Source organism: Trachemys scripta, chromosome 12 (genome assembly GCF_013100865.1).
Source record: "Trachemys scripta elegans isolate TJP31775 chromosome 12, CAS_Tse_1.0, whole genome shotgun sequence".
NCBI classification, from domain to species: Eukaryota; Metazoa; Chordata; order Testudines; family Emydidae; genus Trachemys; species Trachemys scripta.
This window is the reverse complement of record NC_048309.1, coordinates 15,622,248-15,641,260: the sequence shown is the minus strand read 5'-3', so window position 1 is coordinate 15,641,260 and position 19,013 is coordinate 15,622,248. Positions and strand designations below refer to the sequence as shown.

The 19,013-nt window shown below is 38.2% G+C and overlaps 1 protein-coding gene across 1 annotated transcript in view; it reads left to right on the top strand.

The window, feature by feature from the left end:
- Nucleotides 1-19,013, top strand: part of PARD6B (par-6 family cell polarity regulator beta) — a 27,455-nt gene extending 8,442 nt beyond the window's left edge. Inside the window, exons 2-3 of the mRNA XM_034787936.1 lie at nucleotides 664-886; nucleotides 17,597-19,013. Of these exons, the coding sequence (XP_034643827.1) occupies nucleotides 664-886; nucleotides 17,597-18,423 (1,050 nt within the window). The 3' untranslated portion in view covers nucleotides 18,424-19,013. The remainder of the gene's footprint in view (nucleotides 1-663; nucleotides 887-17,596) is intronic.

Genomic DNA, 19,013 nt, shown 5'->3' with positions numbered 1-19,013 from the left:
CTAATGGCTCAGATATCTCCTCAGTTGGCTCCTTGAGTATTCTAGGATGCATTTCATCAGGCCCTGGTGACTTGAAAACATCTAACTTGTCTAAGTAATTTTTAACTTATTCTTTCCCTATTTTAGCCTCTGATCCTACCTCATTTTCACTGGCATTCACTATGTTAGACATGCAATCACTACCAACCCAATCTACAGTCAGGGCGTATGTTTATATAGCTCCATTGCACAGGGTGCAGAATCTTTCGCAGCCCTGAGCAGTGTAGCTAGGTTGATCTAATTTTTAGGTGTAGACCAGGCTTTAACCTTACATGTGGTTATTTGGGCTCAGAGTTAAATATAACAGTAAAAACAAAAATCTTTGCACAGAATCAAAAGTAAACACATTCTGATCAAGACGTCGCATTGGAGCAGATTACTTCAAGACAGAAATAATTGCATACATATTTTGAACCATGTGGCATGGCCTCTGACATTAGTACATCTGAAAGGTCACCTTTTCACTCAAATCTTTAGAACCTTTTGGCTTTGCATTAAATTTATCATATTTTTGTAAATTAAATTTTTGACCCGGTAAACACTTACTGTAACTTTCAAGTTATCCTGTTGTCTTGGTGTACATAGTGATTTCTGTCTTACTAAAATCAGATGTCTTTATTGTAGTTTGGAGCTGAATTTCGACGGTTTTCTCTGGAAAGAACCAAACCTGGAAAGTTTGAGGAGTTTTATGGATTATTGCAGCATGTGCACAAGATCCCCAATGTTGAAGTTTTAGTTGGGTATATAGACATTCATGGAGATCTGCTGCCTATCAACAACGATGACAATTATCATAAAGCAGTTTCCACAGCCAATCCTCTGCTCAGGATTTTCATTCAAAGAAAAGGTAAGTTCACTAATTGTGTGTACTGGTAGTGTCCACTGTGTACAAAGCAGTATACATGCACATGGTCACGTATTTTGCCCCAATCTAATTATTTTTTTAAAAAGTCCCAATTAGACATCCTGTTTCTCCATGTTGATGTGTACTGACTGACTTCTTCACTGGGAACTCCCAACTGTCCTTTGCAGCAGGCTGTTTCGAAACGTATTGTGCACCATTGCTGTAGGACTCGAGATTCCCCTCTGTCCTATAACTCTGCTACTAAGCTACTTTTCTCTTTTTTCTTTTCTTTTTTTTACATTTGTGAATGTCTGTAATACTTTGATTTAAATACCATTCGCTCCATGAAAAATCCATCCTCACTTCAGTAGAAATACTGCTTTTATATGAAGTCTTCATTAATGTACATATTCAATTCTTAGTTTACTCAAATTGGATAGAAACATTAAAGTTGAATCAACATTCTCCAGTGAATGGTTTTTGTATATTGTTTAAAGGCAGTTGCTCATGTCTGGTTTTATTTCCACTGAAAGCTTAACAGTACCATGAATTCATCATATCCTAACTGGACAATAGGACATTACTGAAATACAAAATAAACTTGGTTTGAACAGAGATCTTATTTGAAGCAATGGGCATCAGTATAGCTTAAAAAGATTAATCTTATTAGCAAAATGTAAAATACATTAGGTTATAAGTGTCATGTTGAATGGTTGCTTATTTCAGCTATCAAAGTTCCAATGGAATGATTATTTCTTATTCAGAATGGAAATTTGTCTTCTCCCACATCTTTCTTTCAGCAATAGATGTAATTTCCAGATTACATTTTTTGGTCTTATCCTTAAACTCCATCTTTTGAATGCTGTTTCAAAGTATTCATAATTTGTTGCATGTCGAATAAAGCTTTTCCTATCTGTAGTAATTACTATTTAAAAGATCAATAAAACAGATATCTTCCCAGTGCAAAAATAAATATTTCTGATTCTTCTTCCCCAAAAAAAGAGAATTCTTTAGAAAAATGTTTTAGCTGAATTTCCTCTTTCCTAACAGAACTCTTGTCATTTGCCAACCACCATGTTGCCAGTAAAATGTATTTGCTGTATTTAAGTGTTCATGGAACAGGTAAAGACTGTTTCAATCCTGAATTGGCAGGGAGCTGGACTACATGACCTAATAGGTCTTTTCTGTCTCTAGATTCTATGTAAGCTCCTTCAGCAGCCATATGACGAGAGCAGATAAACCACTTTATCAGATTGAGATTACTAAAGTTGCATTTATCACCACATGTTTTTTTTTACTACAGTTGTACATGCAACTCCCTGTACTCATGTTAAAATTCATTCTTAAAGCATGATTGACATGTAGATTATTTTGGTATTGTATGGGACGTTTCTCTGTTCTGGGCACTGACCAGTTTTAATTTTTAAAATCACTTCCGTAAGAGGTCAACGGGAAACACTGTAGCAACCAGCCATTGTCTTTCCTCCCCTTTTCCACTCCTTTTTGATACCAGTCTTATTGCTCTGTGACTCCATGTCTGAGCTGCAGAAGACTAGGAAATAGAGCTCAAAGTTGTTCCCAAAACTGGGTCTCAAAATCAATCTGACAGCCAGTACCTATATTTATATTGTGCCAGTGTGATGACTTTGAAAAAGATTGTACTGAAGGGTGATATAAATCTAAAATTTGTTCAAATTGGAAAAAATCTGATTTTCTTTTATTTCTTCAGTCAGTCCACTATTTAAAAAAAAAAAAAAAAAAAAGTTTGTTAGCAGTTCAGGCCTAGTTTCGTGATGCTGAAAACTACTTATAAATCCATGCAGTATAGCTTCTAATTTGTTTTATTGCTCAATTAGGTGTAATTGTACTCTATTTCCTGTTCTATTGCATAACTTTTGTGTCTGCACTTCAGTGGAAGTGGAAATAAGGTATGGCTGAAGAAATACTCACCATTGACAAGGCTGCTATAATTTGTCACTTTTGAAACTAGAATTTGTTGAGGGGACAGATGATACAAATTACACTTCTGTACTGCCACCCCTTTTTGAGACCTTTGTATCATCATCTTCTGCTACATTGCTTGAATAACAGAAATAACCTGTAGATTTTTCCCATGGGAAAGTTTATTCCCAATATAACTTAAACAGAGATAGTGGGGAACAACAAGACCCTTAGCAGTAGACCACCACAATATGAGAGGAAAAGTAGGTATTTCTTCAGACACTTGAAAATGTCTAATCCCAGCATTTTGCTTATTTAGAAATTGATGTGTATTTTAAATGAGAAGCTAGAATGCAAGGGAGGGACACATCCATACCAAAACCTGAGGTACATGTAAGTAGAGCAGAATATATTAGAATCCTGAATGTTATAGTTAATACCCATGATATAGCTAGACACTCCCCCACCCCCCCATAAAATGTCAAAGACCGTGGGTTCATCAGGAAACAGGTGGCCTGGTCACATGTTAACCAACATGAGTAAGTTCAAATAAAGGCAAGGCAGTTAGTAGTTTTAACACTATTAGCAGGTTGAGGTAAACGTGTTCCTGCTAGTGTTTACCTCAACTTGTGAACAGGTGAAAACTAGCGACTGCCTTGTCTTCACTGGGATTTCATTATGTTAGCTAATGTGGTAAGAGAACACTTTTTCTCCTAGTGTGGACACACCCTAGCAGGGTGAGTTAATTATTTTTACTTCTTTCTAATTTGTTAGCTTTATAAAAGTTCATTATACTATGGCTAGAATAAAAGTTAAATTTCCCCAGAGATGAATATTGTCTAGGTTAAACATAACATTATCACCTAGGTTAAGAGACAGTAGCTCACTCCTATCTGCATCCTGAAGTTTCTTTTATAACAGATTAACAGGTATTGTTGATGTCTTGGAAGTGGTAAAAGGGAATTCAAAGGCTGAACTAATGTGGCTTTAATTCAGTCAAGATATATGGGAGTCTCTCTGTCTGCAAGAGAAACCTGACCTAGGGATGAAACAAATGTGAAGACCAGCTGGGCATATCTTTTTGCCCTCTTCCACAATATAAGAACACAGGGTACTCAATGAAACAAAAGATATAGGGAAATACTGGGTTTTTTTTAATACCACTTAACATGTAGAAGTCACTGTGTCAGAATATTAAAGAAGCAAAGTGAAAATAATAAATTTGACATATAAAGGTGGAGAGAGACTTAGGAAATCACTTAATCCTTCCTCGCTAATGCAAGCTTGTTCACTGCAGCACTTTCTGGCATTTGTCGTGCAGTACAGGGCTTTCTTTCTTTTTTTTTTCTTTTTTTTTAAATCTGTGGATGACTATTCCATAGCATAATAAATATAGCCTGCAGTTACACTGGTTATACGTTTTTACAGGTGTAATCAATCTTCATGCTTCAGGACATAGACTAATAGGCAGCTAATGTCATGAACAAATTACCCCACAACAAAGCAGGACTGTATGATTTTAATCACTTCCATTATGTAACAAGCTGCAAGTGTAATACTTCTTTGCTTCAACTTAATGCTTCCCTGCAGAGGTAGATACAGGGTGGCTGAGAAAGAGATGCTGAGGATAGACAAAAACCGTAACAGTCCTAATGCTCACCACTGCTTTTTTAAATGAGAATTGTTTAGTCACTAGAGTTTGGGGAAAAACCTATCAAATTGTTTCTGGCACCCCATTAATTCTCTATGCAATTAATTTTGGTCCTGCTCGATAATTGGTGGAATGAAAGAAGAGTTGGGTTTTAAACTTTTCTTTTTTTGAGGAATGTCTCTAGCTGTTTTCCCATGCTTCCAGTGTTTTGAAATACCTGTAAAAGTTTTCCCAATTTAGTTTTGAAATGCCTCTAATCGATATTCAGGTCTCCATTCTTTTCTCCATGTCATTTCATAAATGTTAAATACTAATGTTAGGTTTGGTGTGGCTGACTTTTTTTAAAAAAAATCCTATTTTCCCCCCAGAATTATGGTACTCTTATAAAATGTCTTCAGATTGTTCTGTTTATCTTTGGAAGTTTGACACTTGAAGGATAACTTTACCAATAAGTGCATTCCTTTGGAAGCATATCAGAGGGCTTGTCAACAAATTGTGCAATTCCAAGTGCCGAAGAATATCAGGTTGAAACTCAGTTTCAACAGTTGTAGACTTTTTTAAATAATACATCACATACACACAAACTCACTGGTGATACTAATTTTGAGACCATTAAAACAGGAAGTTTTTATACCAAATTGACATTCACCGTTACATCTTTGTTATTAACACCTTGTTCTTTGGCATTCTGCCAAAATATTTTTCACTGTAACTATAAACTGATTAGCTAGATGTCAGTACAAAGGTGTCTTTGTACTCGAGGACATTGCTTTAAAAAATTTTGTTTGGGAATCGAGGAGAGATTAAACAGAATCTTGCTGGCTGGCAGAATTACGGAAATTAGTTTTCTTCAGGCTTTCCCTACTTCTCCCCCAAATTATGTAATTCTAATTTTCTACCTTAAATTTTGTGCTAGTTTAGAATTTTTAGACATCAAAAGCTAATTAGTATTCCAAAAAAACCCCAATGGTTTGTATAGTCTGTTGATCTGGAAATGTGGTAGCATTCTGACTTCTAAGTTTAGGAATACTGTGTTTTTTCACAGTGCACCATTGAGCTTTAAGAAATGGATTTTAAAAGGTAAAACACCAGCTCAGTAATAGAGATTTCTGAGAGAGTTACATTTACTGTGTTGGGGGTGGGGGGGTGGTGTTTGTTTTTTATTTTGTAGGATAGGAAACTCTTGAAGTTCAGATCTTTCCTAACAGAAGCAGTTTCCAAAATCTTAATTTTCTTTTAAATGGCCCTTTCTTGCATTTTCGGGCATGTGTTCAAATGGAGGTGTCTTTTGTGGTATTCTTTAACTTCTAGTTGTAAAAATGAGTTTAAGAAACCTGCTTTTGTAACTGGAGTTTAGGTTCCTGTGGTGACTTCAATAAGTCTGACTTAAATTGGGGGGGGGGGGGGGGGGAAAGAAATCTTAGTATGGCTAAACACTATTTGCAAACCCCATTATATCAAGGTATTACAGATCTTAAAATAATTAATGTTGCATATACACAATTTGCATACAAGTTGCAGCTTAAATGTAAATCAGAAAATGCAAAAGTTTAATGTTAACTTGGTTCTGTGGTGTACATTTAACAAGGAAAGAATGAACAAAGGAGTGCATACTACAGTTGTGCTATGTTGCTGTAAGAGTCCTAACTCTTGCATTTTCCGTTTAATTTATAATGTATATTGTTGAATGTTGCAATACTTGGTTCTTATGTACTGTAGCATTATATTTCAGAAAGGGCAACTGCACAAAATGAGGTTAGTTAAACAAATTAAAAGGTACAGCACCAAAAGTAAAATCCCTGCAAGCTGCATGGAAACTTTTTAAAAACACCATAATAGAGGCTCAACTTAACTGTATACCCCAAATTGAAAAACATAGTAAGAGAACCAAAAAAGAGCCACCATGGTTAAACAACAAAGTCTAAGAAGCAGTGAGAGACAAAAAGGCATCCTTTAAAAAGTGGAAGTTAAATCCTAATGAGGAAAATAAAAGGAGCATAAACTCTGGCAAATGAAGTATAAAAATATAATTAGGAAAGCCAAAAAAGAATTTGAAGAACAGCTAGCCAAAGACTCACAAAGTAATAGCAAAATTTAGCCTGCTAAACAACCAGTGGGGCCACTGGACGATCGAGATGCTAAAGGAGCACTCAAGAACGATAAGGCCATTGCAGAGAAACTAAATGAATTCTTTCCATCGGTCTTCACAGTTGAGGATGTGAGGGCGATTCCCAAATTTGAGCCTTCTTTTTAGGTGACCAATCTGAGGAACTGTCCCAGATTGAGATGTCATTAGAGGAGGTTTTGGAACAAATTGATAAACTAAGCAGTAATAAGACACCAGGACCAGATGATATTCACCCAAGAGTTCTGAAGGAACTCGCATGTGAAATTGCAGGACTACTAACTGTCGTCTGTAACCTATCATTTAAATCAGCTTCTGCACCAAATGAGTGGAGGATAGCTAATATGACACCAATTTTTAAAAAGGGCTCCAGAGGTGACTCTGGCAATTACAGGCTGGTAAGCCTGATTTCAGTACCGGGCAAACTGTTGAAACTATAGTAAAGAATAAAATTGTCAGACACATAGATGAACATAATTTGTTGAGGAATAGTCAAGATGGTTTTTGTAAAGGGAAATCATGCCTCACCAATCTACTAGAATTCTTTGAGGGGGGGGGTCAACAACCATGTGTACAAGGGGGATCCAGTGGATATAGTGTATTTAGATTTTCAGAAAGCCTTTGACAAGGTCCCTCACCAAAGGCTCTTAAGCAAAGTAAGCAGTCATGGGATAAGAGGAAAGGTTCTCTCATGGATTGGTTACTGGTTAAAAGAAAGGAAACAAAGGGTAGGAATAAATGGTCAGTTTTCAGAATGGAGAGAGGTAAATAGTGGGGCCCAGTCCTATTCAACATATTCATAAATGATCTGGAAAAGGGGTAAACAGTGGGGTGGCAAAATTTGCGAAACTACTCAAGGTAGTTAAGTCCCAGGCAGACTGTGAAGAGTAACAAAAGGATCTCTCAAAACTGGGTGACCGGGCAAGAAAATGGCAGACGAAATTCATTGTTGATAAATGTAAAGTAATGCACACTGGAAAACATAATCCCAACTATACATATAAAATAATGGAGTCTAAATTAGCTGTTACCACTCAAGAAAGAGATCTTGGAGTCATTGTGGATAGTTCTCTGCAAACATCCACTCAATGTGCAGCGGCAGTCAAAGTGAACAGAATGTTGGGAATCGTTAAGAAAGGGATAGATAAGATAGAAAATATAATATTGCCTCTATATAAATCTATGGTACGCCCACATCTTGAATACTGCGTGCAGATGTGGTCGCCCTATCTCAAAAAAGATATATTGGACTTGGGAAAAGGTTCAGAAAAGGGCAACAAAAATAATTAGGGGTATGGAACGGCTGTTGTATGAGGAGAGATTAATAAGACTGGGACTTTTCAGGTTGGAAAAGAAACGACTAAGGGGGGATATGATAGAGAGCTATAAAATCATGACTGGTGTGCAGAAAGTAAATAAGGAAGTGTTATTTACTCCTTCTCATAACACAAAAACTAGGGGCCACCAAATGAAAATAGGCATCAGGTTAAAAACAAACAAAAGGAAGTATTTTTTCACATAACACAGTCAACCTGTGGAACTCCTTGCCAGAGGAAGTTGTGAAGGCCAAGACTATAACAGGGTTCATGAAGTTACCTAGTGTTTTTTGAGGATAGGTCCATCAATGGCTATTATCCAGGATGGGCAGGGATGGTGTCCCTAGCCTCTGTTTGCCAGAAACTGGGAATGGGCGACGGGGGATGGATCACTTGATGATTACCTGTTTTGTTCATTCTCTCTGGGGAACCTGGCATTGGCCACTGTTGACAGACAGGATACTGGGCTAGATGGACCTTTGGTCTGACCCAGTATGGCTGTTCTTATCTACCCCTCAGTTTTTAATGAAAAAAAACATAACCCCAAAGTCTACAGTCAACAGTTAAGCCAAGACTAAGCAATAAAATTCTCAGCCTGTCTTATTTTCACACCTAAAGGGCACTGGTAAGCCAAAGACTAGCTGATGTCTGTTAATACTCTGTGACACTCCGTTGTCTGATAGCTGTGTGTGCAATTTCTCCCCTGAGGCTTCTTAAAGCCAATTTTCTTCAGTCTCAAGAACAAAGTACGTTATTTCTGTAGTTTTAAATTCAAAACAGCTCTACATAAATGGTTCAGATTTTCCTAGAAAATCCACCTTTTGGATGAGACAAAGTAAGGAAAACTGTTTCAGCTCAAGAAATTTCCTTTGGAAAGTGGTGAGCAGCTGGAAGCAGAGTTGTAACTATCAGTGCTATAATAAATAGGTGATTTTTCCACACCTTTTTTTTATTAAAATACCAAGTTACAACTATTTTGACAGTAAAAGTTATGAAACTATTTTAAAAGGAAAACATGAGCTTTGGAGTGGGAACTGCATAAAATGAGCACTCTAGATGTGTTGTCATCAGCAATCCAAATTTTATCATTAATAAGAAATGAAGCAAAAATACCGAGTGCATGTGCAACTTACTTTTGATGCTTGCTTAAAAATGGCTTTAAAATGGGTCTACTCTACAGAAATTGGAATAAATATTATGAAAGCTGAAGTCTGTGTTTAGGTTTGACAGAGGAGGGGCCATTAAAACAGTCTAAATCCTGACAGATTTACATAGTGCATTCAGTGACTCTTAAAAAATCCCCCACTGATTGACCTTTGGAGCAACAGTGAGTTAAACCTTCTTACATGCTCTTGCATACCTAGTAGTAAACTCATGAAGGGTGATGACACTGCATCACCTCTGCAAGGGTGGACTTTCCCAGGGGCAGAGGAACTTTTGGGGAGACGCATACTGCCTTTCACCAGCTTAGCTGAATTTCGCCTTGGTTGTACAACCTTAAAACTAGACTTCTAAAATCTCAGGTATTTAGATAATTTTAAAATTTCTATTTATATGTAACAGTAAGTCCTGTAAATATTTCTACATCATTTACAAGGCCTCTTCTGTGTAAACAATCAGTGAGAGAGGCAGAAGTTAAAGATCCCATGACTAAAACAAAATAACCCTTGCCCCAGCTAACATTGTTAATAAAACCAGTTCTAATGTCCAAGGCTGTATAACCTATTGTTTATACCTACAATAATAGTTTCTCCCCTTACCTACAGTAACTGTGCTGCTATCACTTAAATCAGTATCAGCTGAAAATCAGCACGTGAACTTTCAGCCTAAAATTAAACTCCAGAAAAATGGCATTTATAATCAGATTTTTAACTATAGGGGTTAAAAATTCTGACCTGTTTTGATAGCTTTTCATAGTTCGTGTTTCTTTCCGTAGTTTAAATTTCACATTCAGTTTACAGTGCCTTTAGTGCTGTAGCGAATTCTTATGGTGCTATGTGGTGCTCTTGTTTGGATTAGCCATCTCTGGAAAAAGATAGACACTTCTCCAGGTACTTTTTCTAGGGGTGTGATTTTTAATGGTCTTAATTGATGTCAAAGCTTCAGATAAAAATGCATAATGATATTTAAAAGTTTACAAATGTCTGGTTTACGATCATGTATGCAGAGTGGATAAAATCTATTTTTAAAAAAATATGATTTTTTGTTTAAATGATTTTTTCTTTTGAAAAATAAACTGTTTTAAAATGAAATTGAATTGAATATAAAATATAAGGCCTAAATTTATTGTAATCTCTTAAAATATTTAAATAAAAAAATATGCTGAATCCATGAGCCTCTATCAAAAACTTTGAGTGAATTAAAGACTGTGTTTCTATATAAAGATCTTTTCCTATATAAAGAGAGATTATTCTAACTTTTGAGGTCAAGCTTTGTAAATATGGCATGATAGGTCAGCCGAAGTAACTTGTCTTAGGGTACATCTAAACTAGAAACACTGCAGCAGCACAGCTGCAGTACTACAACTGAGCCTCTGTAGCGCTGTAGTATAGACACTTACTATAGCAACAGAAGTAGTTCTTAGAGGTGGTAGCTAGGGTTGACAGAAGTCTTCCATTGACCTTGCAATGTCTACACATTGGGGTTTGGGTTGGCTTAACTACACAGGGTGTGCAATTTTTGGTAGTCCTGAGCATTGTAGTTAAGCCAACTTAACTTTGTAGTGTAGATGAGCCCTTTAGGAGACTCAAATTTTCAAGAGACTTAGATGAGTAGGAACTTAAACTCTAGTCACTTTCACTTAGGTATATTTGATATTCCTGGGGGAATTCTGCATCACTGTGCATGTGCAGAATTCATGGTCTCCGCAGATTTCTTTGCTTCCCCGCAGAAAAATGACTTCTGATGGGGAAACAAAGGGAAGCCGCAAAAGTGGTCACATAGCCCTCCCTGCAGTGCAGGCAGGTCAGGTCAGGCTCCTGGGGCAGCTGGTAGAGACATAAATCACTAAATGGACGGGAGGGCTGGGCAGTCATGTGTTTGAGAGAAACACTCTGTCCTTTTCTCCTGCTATTGTGGCATGCTTGGCATGGAGGGGCAGGGCTTTGGGGTGTTTCTATGGAGAAAAGTGTCCCCCCTCAGGCAGAGCAGAATGTAGCAGCCTGCCTGCTTAGTAAATTGTTCCCATTGTTCTTAGTGAATTCTCGCAGGAGTATAAAACAGGTGTAAAAATTTTAAGGCTTCTTACATTACCAGAGTGGTCTAAAAGACAGTGTGGCCTTATAAATGCTTATGCTGCTTTAGTGATTAGAACTGGTATAAACTTTTGGACTGAATTTCCTATCAAAATGTGCTCCAAGAACTGTTTGCTACTGACCTTTCTGGAGATGGTCAGTAGCCAATACAAATTGTGAATTTGAGTCCCCAGCCCTCGCTTGCTCTTCAGTTGCCTAAGATGCAAACTGAGCATATGGCTGCAGATATTTGTTGACTAATAACCAGAAGTAAAGGGTCAATACTAGTTACATTACTATTAAAGAGAGGGTGTTTGGGAGATTTCCTCCAATGCTCCCCACTCCCATTCTTCACCCATTGTATTGTAGTTTAAATAAATTACCAAAATAATTGAAACCAGCATGATTGTTGCATAGTTTTAACAAATAAAATATGCAGAATTTTAAAATATTGTGCGCAGAATTTTTTATTTTTTGGTGCAGAATTCCCCCAGGAGTAATTTAAAAGTTTTCCCAGGCAGACCTGAAATCAGTTTAATTCATTGACTACAGTTAATCCCTCAGTTTTAATAAATCATTTGGTTTTAAATGTGAGACACGTTTTGATAAGAGGAGTTTAGGAATCCAAAACACTTAAGGTTATTTTGTTTAATAAAAAACTATATTGTTTGGTTTAATTTAATTCCAGTTACTATCCGAATGCAGCTTGACAATCATGAGCAAAAGTTAATTATCTAGTAAATAAGTAATGTATTAACCATTTTCTAACCTACTAAAATGTACAATTGAGAATCTGAAAATAAGCTAAATAATGGCTTAAATAAATGTAAGTAGTTATAGCACTCCCTCCTAACTATAAAAAGATTTACCAAATTTAATGTAAGCCAACATGTTTTAATGGTTATATCAACAGAGTGCACGTTTTTAGAACATAACTGAAGTAGAAATGGAAAAGTTGATTTAAAATTGATTATTTAAATTGAGGCTTTCCTCTTGGTGACTTAAATCTTAAATCTTTGGCACCAATTGTGTAATTATAGATCTCTAGAATATATGCTATTCTGGGTTTCCTACTAAAAATAAAATAAATTTACCTTGCAGCACATTTTCCATCTTTGAGGCCTATGGAAGTTCTTGCCTTTGCTGTCCTGGAAGGTAGTCCTTCTAGTGGACGTTACCGGGCTCAGGGAAAAGGCCAAGCTTGTTGCTCTGTCCTTTCTCCCTATTTAACTTTCACCAAGATACAGTATTATTTAGAACATGCCCAGTCTCCTTCCGGAGGACCTGTCAGTTTTGTGTGTGATGTGTGTTGGCCTCTTAATTTAATGGGGACCTTTTTATTCAAGAAAACTGGCAACCTAACCTGTACACTCTCCGTGAGGATTGGGAGCACCTAAGTTTGTAATAGCCGGATGACTCAGAGCTTGCCAGTTTTTTAGATGATCAAGGCTCATGCTCCCTGAGTGACCAATGTCACAAAATCAATAATTTTACTTATCCTTTTGGTGTGTGTGTAACATTCAGAATGATTACTTAAGGCCAGAATTTTCAAAATCTTAGGACCACAATTGCTGTGATTGCATGCAAATGGCCACTTCTAGTCAATTGTTCAGGTATGTAAATTCATGATATTGTGAGACCAAACCCTGATTCTCCCCTACATCCCCCCCTTTTTAGGCTGAAAATAAACTCTGCGACTTACCCATTTACTGATTTTCAACTAATACTTGCTCGTCTTCCCAATGAAGATTGTTGATTTTATGCTACAGCTGTTTGACTTTATAAGAGCTGAAGATCTCTGTGTAGCTCACAAGGTTGTCTCTTTCCCCAGTAGAAGTTGGTCCAATAAAAGATATTGCCTCACCCACCATGTCTTTCTAATATCCTGGAACCAACACCACTACACCAATGCTGCAAATGAGTTTATAACAGGTTATTTGATGAAAACTTAAAATTCTTGATTCCTAGGACTGCGCCGTACCAAAGTGAGTTCTCATGGATGTCTGATATGGTGGGTGGACAAACTGGACTGAGATTGACAAGCCCATCTTAACTTTGATCTCTATGGCCCTTCCCATCCCCTCTCTGCCCCTGTTGAATGTGTAATCATTGGCTCACACATTCAGTTTAAAATTACACGCTTTGCACCTTGCACCTTGAACTTAAAAGTGCAGTTGTGGACTTTGAATGTACTGTCCCTAGATTACATATTCAAATGTCACACATTTAATTTTCCTAACTTTGCATCAGTTTTTGCATACATTCTCTCTCTTACTCTAAGCAGAAGAAACACAGTATCCACAGCAGTCTAAATGTTGCATATTTATTTAAGGTGTACACACAATGCTTAATTTGTGCCAGGGCTGAGCCCCGGCACCTCTGGGCTTGGCAGTTCGTAGCCCCAGCATCTCTGGCCTTGTTGCATCAGTTATGAATATAAAAAAAATTGTTTGAGCCCCGGCACCTCTTTCATTACAAATTAAGCACTGTGCAAATTTAACACAGTAATTAGAAGTATTGGTAGTGACTCCATAGTTAGTGTTGTTCTTGAGGTTTGTATTTACAGTGAACTAAAATCCATCTTTCACATTTGAGCAGTTGATTTTAGTCATCAAATTTCATGCAAACTCTTCAGGAAGCAAATTTTTCTGTAACTTTTTTGTCAAAGGTTACAACAAAGATTTAGCACAGAGAACACTTAAAAATGAGCCCTTATTGATATTTGGACCTGAGTTTGTTTTTTTTTAAATTTGGCCCCAATTCTTGTTTTTTTTTTGTTTTAGTTCTCTAGGTAAAGAACCACAATAGCTCCAAACTTCTCTAACAAGCTGCTTTTAAAATTTTTAAATAAAACAAAATGAATCCTGTTATAACCTAACTAGACTCCCTGAAATGTAGCCAGTGGAATTGTCAAGTTCTTCTAGTTCAGGGGTGGGCACATCTGAGGGCCACATCTGGGTGGGGAAATTGCATGCAGGGCCATGAATGTAGGTTGGGGTGTGGGAGCGGGTGCGGTGAGCGGGAAGGGGGTTGGGGTGTGGGAGGGGTACCAGGTGTACAAGGGGGCTCAGGGCAGGGGATTGGGGTACAAGAGGGGGTGCAGAGTGTCGGAGGGGGCTCAGGGCAGGGGGTTAGAGTGCAGGAGAGGTGCAGCAGGGGGCTCAGGCCAAGGGATGGGGTGCATGGTGCAGCAGATTGTTGGGGGCTTAGAGCAGGGATGCAGGAGGGGTGTGGCAGGGGGTTGTGGTGCAGGACAGGTTTGGGGTGTGGGCTCCACCCCGGCACTGCTTACCTGGAGTGGCTCCGGGGTGGCAGTGGCGTGCAGCAGGGCTAAGACAGGCTCACGGACAGCACCACATGCCTGTGGCCCCTGGGGGAGGAGGGGCAGAGGGCTCCGCATGCTGCTCTCCCCTGCAGTGCCCATTGGCCGAAGTTCCCTGTTCCTGGCCAATGGGAACTGTGGGGGGCAGTGCCTGGAGGCGAGAGCAGCGCACGGAGCCCTCTGCTCCACCCCACCCCCAGAGGCTGCAGGGACATGGTCCTGGCCGCTTCCAGCAGCGGCGCGGGCCCGCAGTGCCACTGGGGTGGCAATCCCGCAGGTCAGATCCAAAGCCCTGATGGGCCGGATCCAGCCTGCAGGCTGTAGTTTGCCCACCCCTGTTCTTCTACTTTCCCATTTTTTACACTTCCCAGTGTTTCTTCTTGATTTGTTAACTGTGTTGCTTTAACTCTTACCACTCCTGATCTTGGGAAGTTGGGGAGGCAGTGGTGGGGGAGGGAGAAGAGGCCAAAGCATGGGAGGAGACTCCCCAGGGCATTGCTAATTTAAATTCTTGGCATACCCCAAGCAGCACCGCTATGAAAATATTTTTCTTTGTACTGAAGCAGTGGCATATGCAGGACTATCCATGGTGATCCTACCATAGTTCCCTCAGTACTTCAAGTAGCAATAGCATGGGGGTTGAAGAGATGGCATTGGTGGGGTTGAGTCAGTGGTGGTAGGATGGGTGAGTGGATATTTTGGGAAGACACCATGGTCTTCCGAGTGGGAGTTATATAGGAGTCAAGATAAAGGCAAGAAGATCACTATTGGATGTAGTATGGACGTATTGATTTAACTAGTGACTTCCGTAGATTTTTAGTGTCTCGATTGATTGAAAATGCTCTTGAGCAGCCTTAATGTAAATCAGTTTTCTTTGTGTGGTATGTTTAAGGGGGTGTATTAGTTACCATAGCAGCTAACTTTAAATTTCCTACCTCTCCTGTTCACTTAAATTCTCAACCCTACATTGCATTGAACAGTCATTGTTAAATATTTATTATTTATATTAACTTGCCTCTGCTATTTGAAGCCATGTCAGATAATCAACTGGTAAGATTTATACATTTCTTTTCCCTTGTCTAAAACATGCACTGATAAATTTCATTGCATTATTTGACAAAACTATAGACTACAGATTTACTGTCTCTCCAATAGGTCTGCAATAGAGGACTTTAAATGGGATGCATAGTATTTATGGGTCACCAAGAGGATACTTCAGGTCTTGTGTCTCACTTAATTTAAAGGTGTTCTGTCGATAATGCTTGAACGTGCAAATCTTGTGAAATTGTAAAGAACTTTGCTTGGTACACTGAAGGTCCATCTGATATTTGTTGTCTGGGGCACTTAGCATTTTCCAACTGTTACGTTCCACTACCCCTTTTTCAGACCATTATTACATTTTGTATTTCCTGCTTTCAAACCACCACTTTCAAATTTAAATACTAAAAATGTAAACCATTAAAGAAATCAATTGTTAGGTTAACTATTTAGAATTGCCATTTATGTTCTTGGTTACTGAACTCGGTTTTTAGCTTTCCAAAGCACATTGTAGTATCTTGCACTACTGTGGTTCCTGTGCAGCTATCTAATGTTCTAAGTAAAAGGGGGGCGACGAAGATGTTTGCTAGTTTACTCTGCCATGTTTTTCTGGTATGTGTATCTTATGAATCCCATATATGGAGCATTGCACTACATTTTTTTCTTTACTTCATTTACTTTCAAAGTCCCATGCAGAAACTTCATAAAGTCTGCCCAAATTTTACACTTGACCGAAATTATGGAAATACTATTTTCACGTACCATTTGGATTAATATTTGGCCTTTGAAACCCTTCTCATTATATGACATAATTGATAGGGCACCAACAGCATGCACAAAGAAATTCCAGCTCCCTGGATCAAAGGGCTAGTTATTCCGAGAAGGTCATGTGCTAAGTGGAAAAGCAATGTAGTGGTGTCAGTTTTTCTATAAGGGAATAAAATGTTTGTATTTAAAATGGCAAAACGATAGCATAACATTGAAGAAGTGCTAATGTTAATCCAAGTAAGCCTAGTGAAATATGATTGTTGTGAAATATCAAAATATTTATTGAGAATTATGCTATGCGAAGATTTAACCACAGAAGTTTTCTTTGAAATGCATATTTAGTGAAGTTTAAAGTTAGAGGGAAAAAATATGTGAGATTATGTTTTATTTCATTCACCTTGTATGTCTAATATCCTGGGACCGACACGGCTACAAGAACATTGCATTTGTATTTCTGAACTAACAAGTAATTTTAGCGTTCTAATAAAAACAACAACAACAACAAAACTCTTGAGCAAATATAAACTATTCAGACACTTTTGTCACTCCAAATTATGGAAAAACTAGGAGTCCTTGTGGCACTTTAGAGACTAAGTCATTAGTTTTTACTGATACAGACTAACACTGCTACCCCTCTGAAACCAAATTATGGAAGTTATAATATTGGCTATTGGTTACATCACTTGCCTTAAGTATTTCTTGCTGTGCATGGGTCTGTTGTTTTTAGATTACCAGTGATTTTACCTACACAGTGTAGGAGCAGGGACGGGATTGTGTGGAATGAACTAAACTTTCTGGAGATTGAATCCAGGTCACTTGGCTAGCATCCAGATACTTGACAATAATAGGGAAAGCAGCCAGTGAACCTTTTTCATTCTTTCTGTTCCAGTGAACTGAAATTTAGGGGCAGGGAGAAATTTTAATAAATGGAATTGCTTTTTGTATAAGAATTTTAAGTTGTGTGTGTGGAGAGAGAACTATTTTTGATTAACATCTTGTTTTAAAACAGCTGGATTCTCATTCTTGCCTCCTCCAATACACTATTAATTTTGCTTGATTTTTTTGAAATACTTACAATAGCTTTTCTTTGGTGATTGTAAAGTGAAGTGACTTTAAATCAAGATAGTTTATTTTGTTAATGTTAGAATAATTACCTCACTGACAGAGAAAATTGTTGCTGGTACAGCATGCTGAGAACTTTTTACTAGACATTTTGCACCTGGTCAGCCTAAAACTTTCTTTTCTGATAGCCATGCTATGCAGAACAGAGTAGTTCACACTATACTAATTACCAACATATGCTATCTGTCTTTTTACAGAAGATGCGGATTACAGTGCCTTTGGTACGGATACTATGACAAGGAAGAAAAATGTCTTATCAAATGTGTTGCGTCCGGATAACCACAAAAAGAAACCACATATTGTCATTAGCATGCCGCGAGACTTCAGACCGGTGTCGTCTATTATTGATGTGGACATTCTCCCAGAAACCCATCGCAGGGTGCGACTTTACAAATATGGAACTGACAAACCACTTGGATTCTATATACGGGATGGCTCTAGTGTCAGAGTAACACCACATGGATTGGAGAAAGTACCAGGGATTTTCATATCCAGACTTGTTCCTGGAGGCCTGGCTCAAAGCACAGGCTTACTGGCCGTTAATGATGAAGTACTGGAGGTAAATGGAATAGAAGTCTCAGGGAAGAGTCTTGATCAAGTTACAGACATGATGATTGCAAATAGCCGTAACCTGATCATTACAGTGAGACCAGCAAATCAAAGAAATAATGTTGTTAGGAACAGTAGGACTTCTGGGAGCTCAGGTCAGTCTACTGATACTAGTCTTCCAGGTTACACACCACACACTGTGCAGAACTTCCATCCAGAAGAAGAAGACAGTGATGAAGATGACATCATTATTGAAGATAATGGTGAGCCACGGCAGATTCCAAAAGCTGCCCCTACCAGTGAGAGTCTGGAATCATTAACGCAAATTGAACTCCTTCATGAGTCAACACAAAATGGTTTCATTCCATTTAGTGAAGTAAACTTATGTCATTCAGCAGTCAATGTTAACATGGAGTATGAAATACAGGATCCAGACAAAAAGTCCTTAGAAGATGGAACAATTATAACGTTATGAAACTGCCTCAATGGTGTATTTTACGTTAACTGAAGATGCCATACAACTTTTAATTTTGGTTGATATATAATGCAATTTATACCTCTCAACCTACCAGTCCTTAAGACCTGCAAACAAATGTAAGGAAAAACAGTAAATGCAGGAAGCTTAAAATTATGTGGGCTGATTAATGTCAGTTTTATAATTCTGTAGTTCCATGTAAATATTTTGTAAGGATACAAGGTAGATGACCCTGGCTGTGATGGGACAGCGGTAAAATGAAGGATGGTTGAGAGGTATTGACTGCATATTTACTTCCAGAGGTACTTATACTACTGGTTTTAAAGAGTAAATTTCCATTACCATGTGAGGTGGAGCAGATAGTGAAGCTGCATGTCTAATCCGAATTTATGGTCATGTGCGTTTACCCCTTAATGACACAATTAACAATGATCTTAAAATTCTAATGTGAAAGTCTTACTACTACTCGTCTTGTACCTTGAAGACCAGTTCTCTTCTCTAAGGCCTTGGCTACACTGGCGCTGTACAGCGCTGCAACTTGCTGCGCTCTGGGGTGTGAATACGCCCGAGTGCAGCGCTGTAAAGCGCCA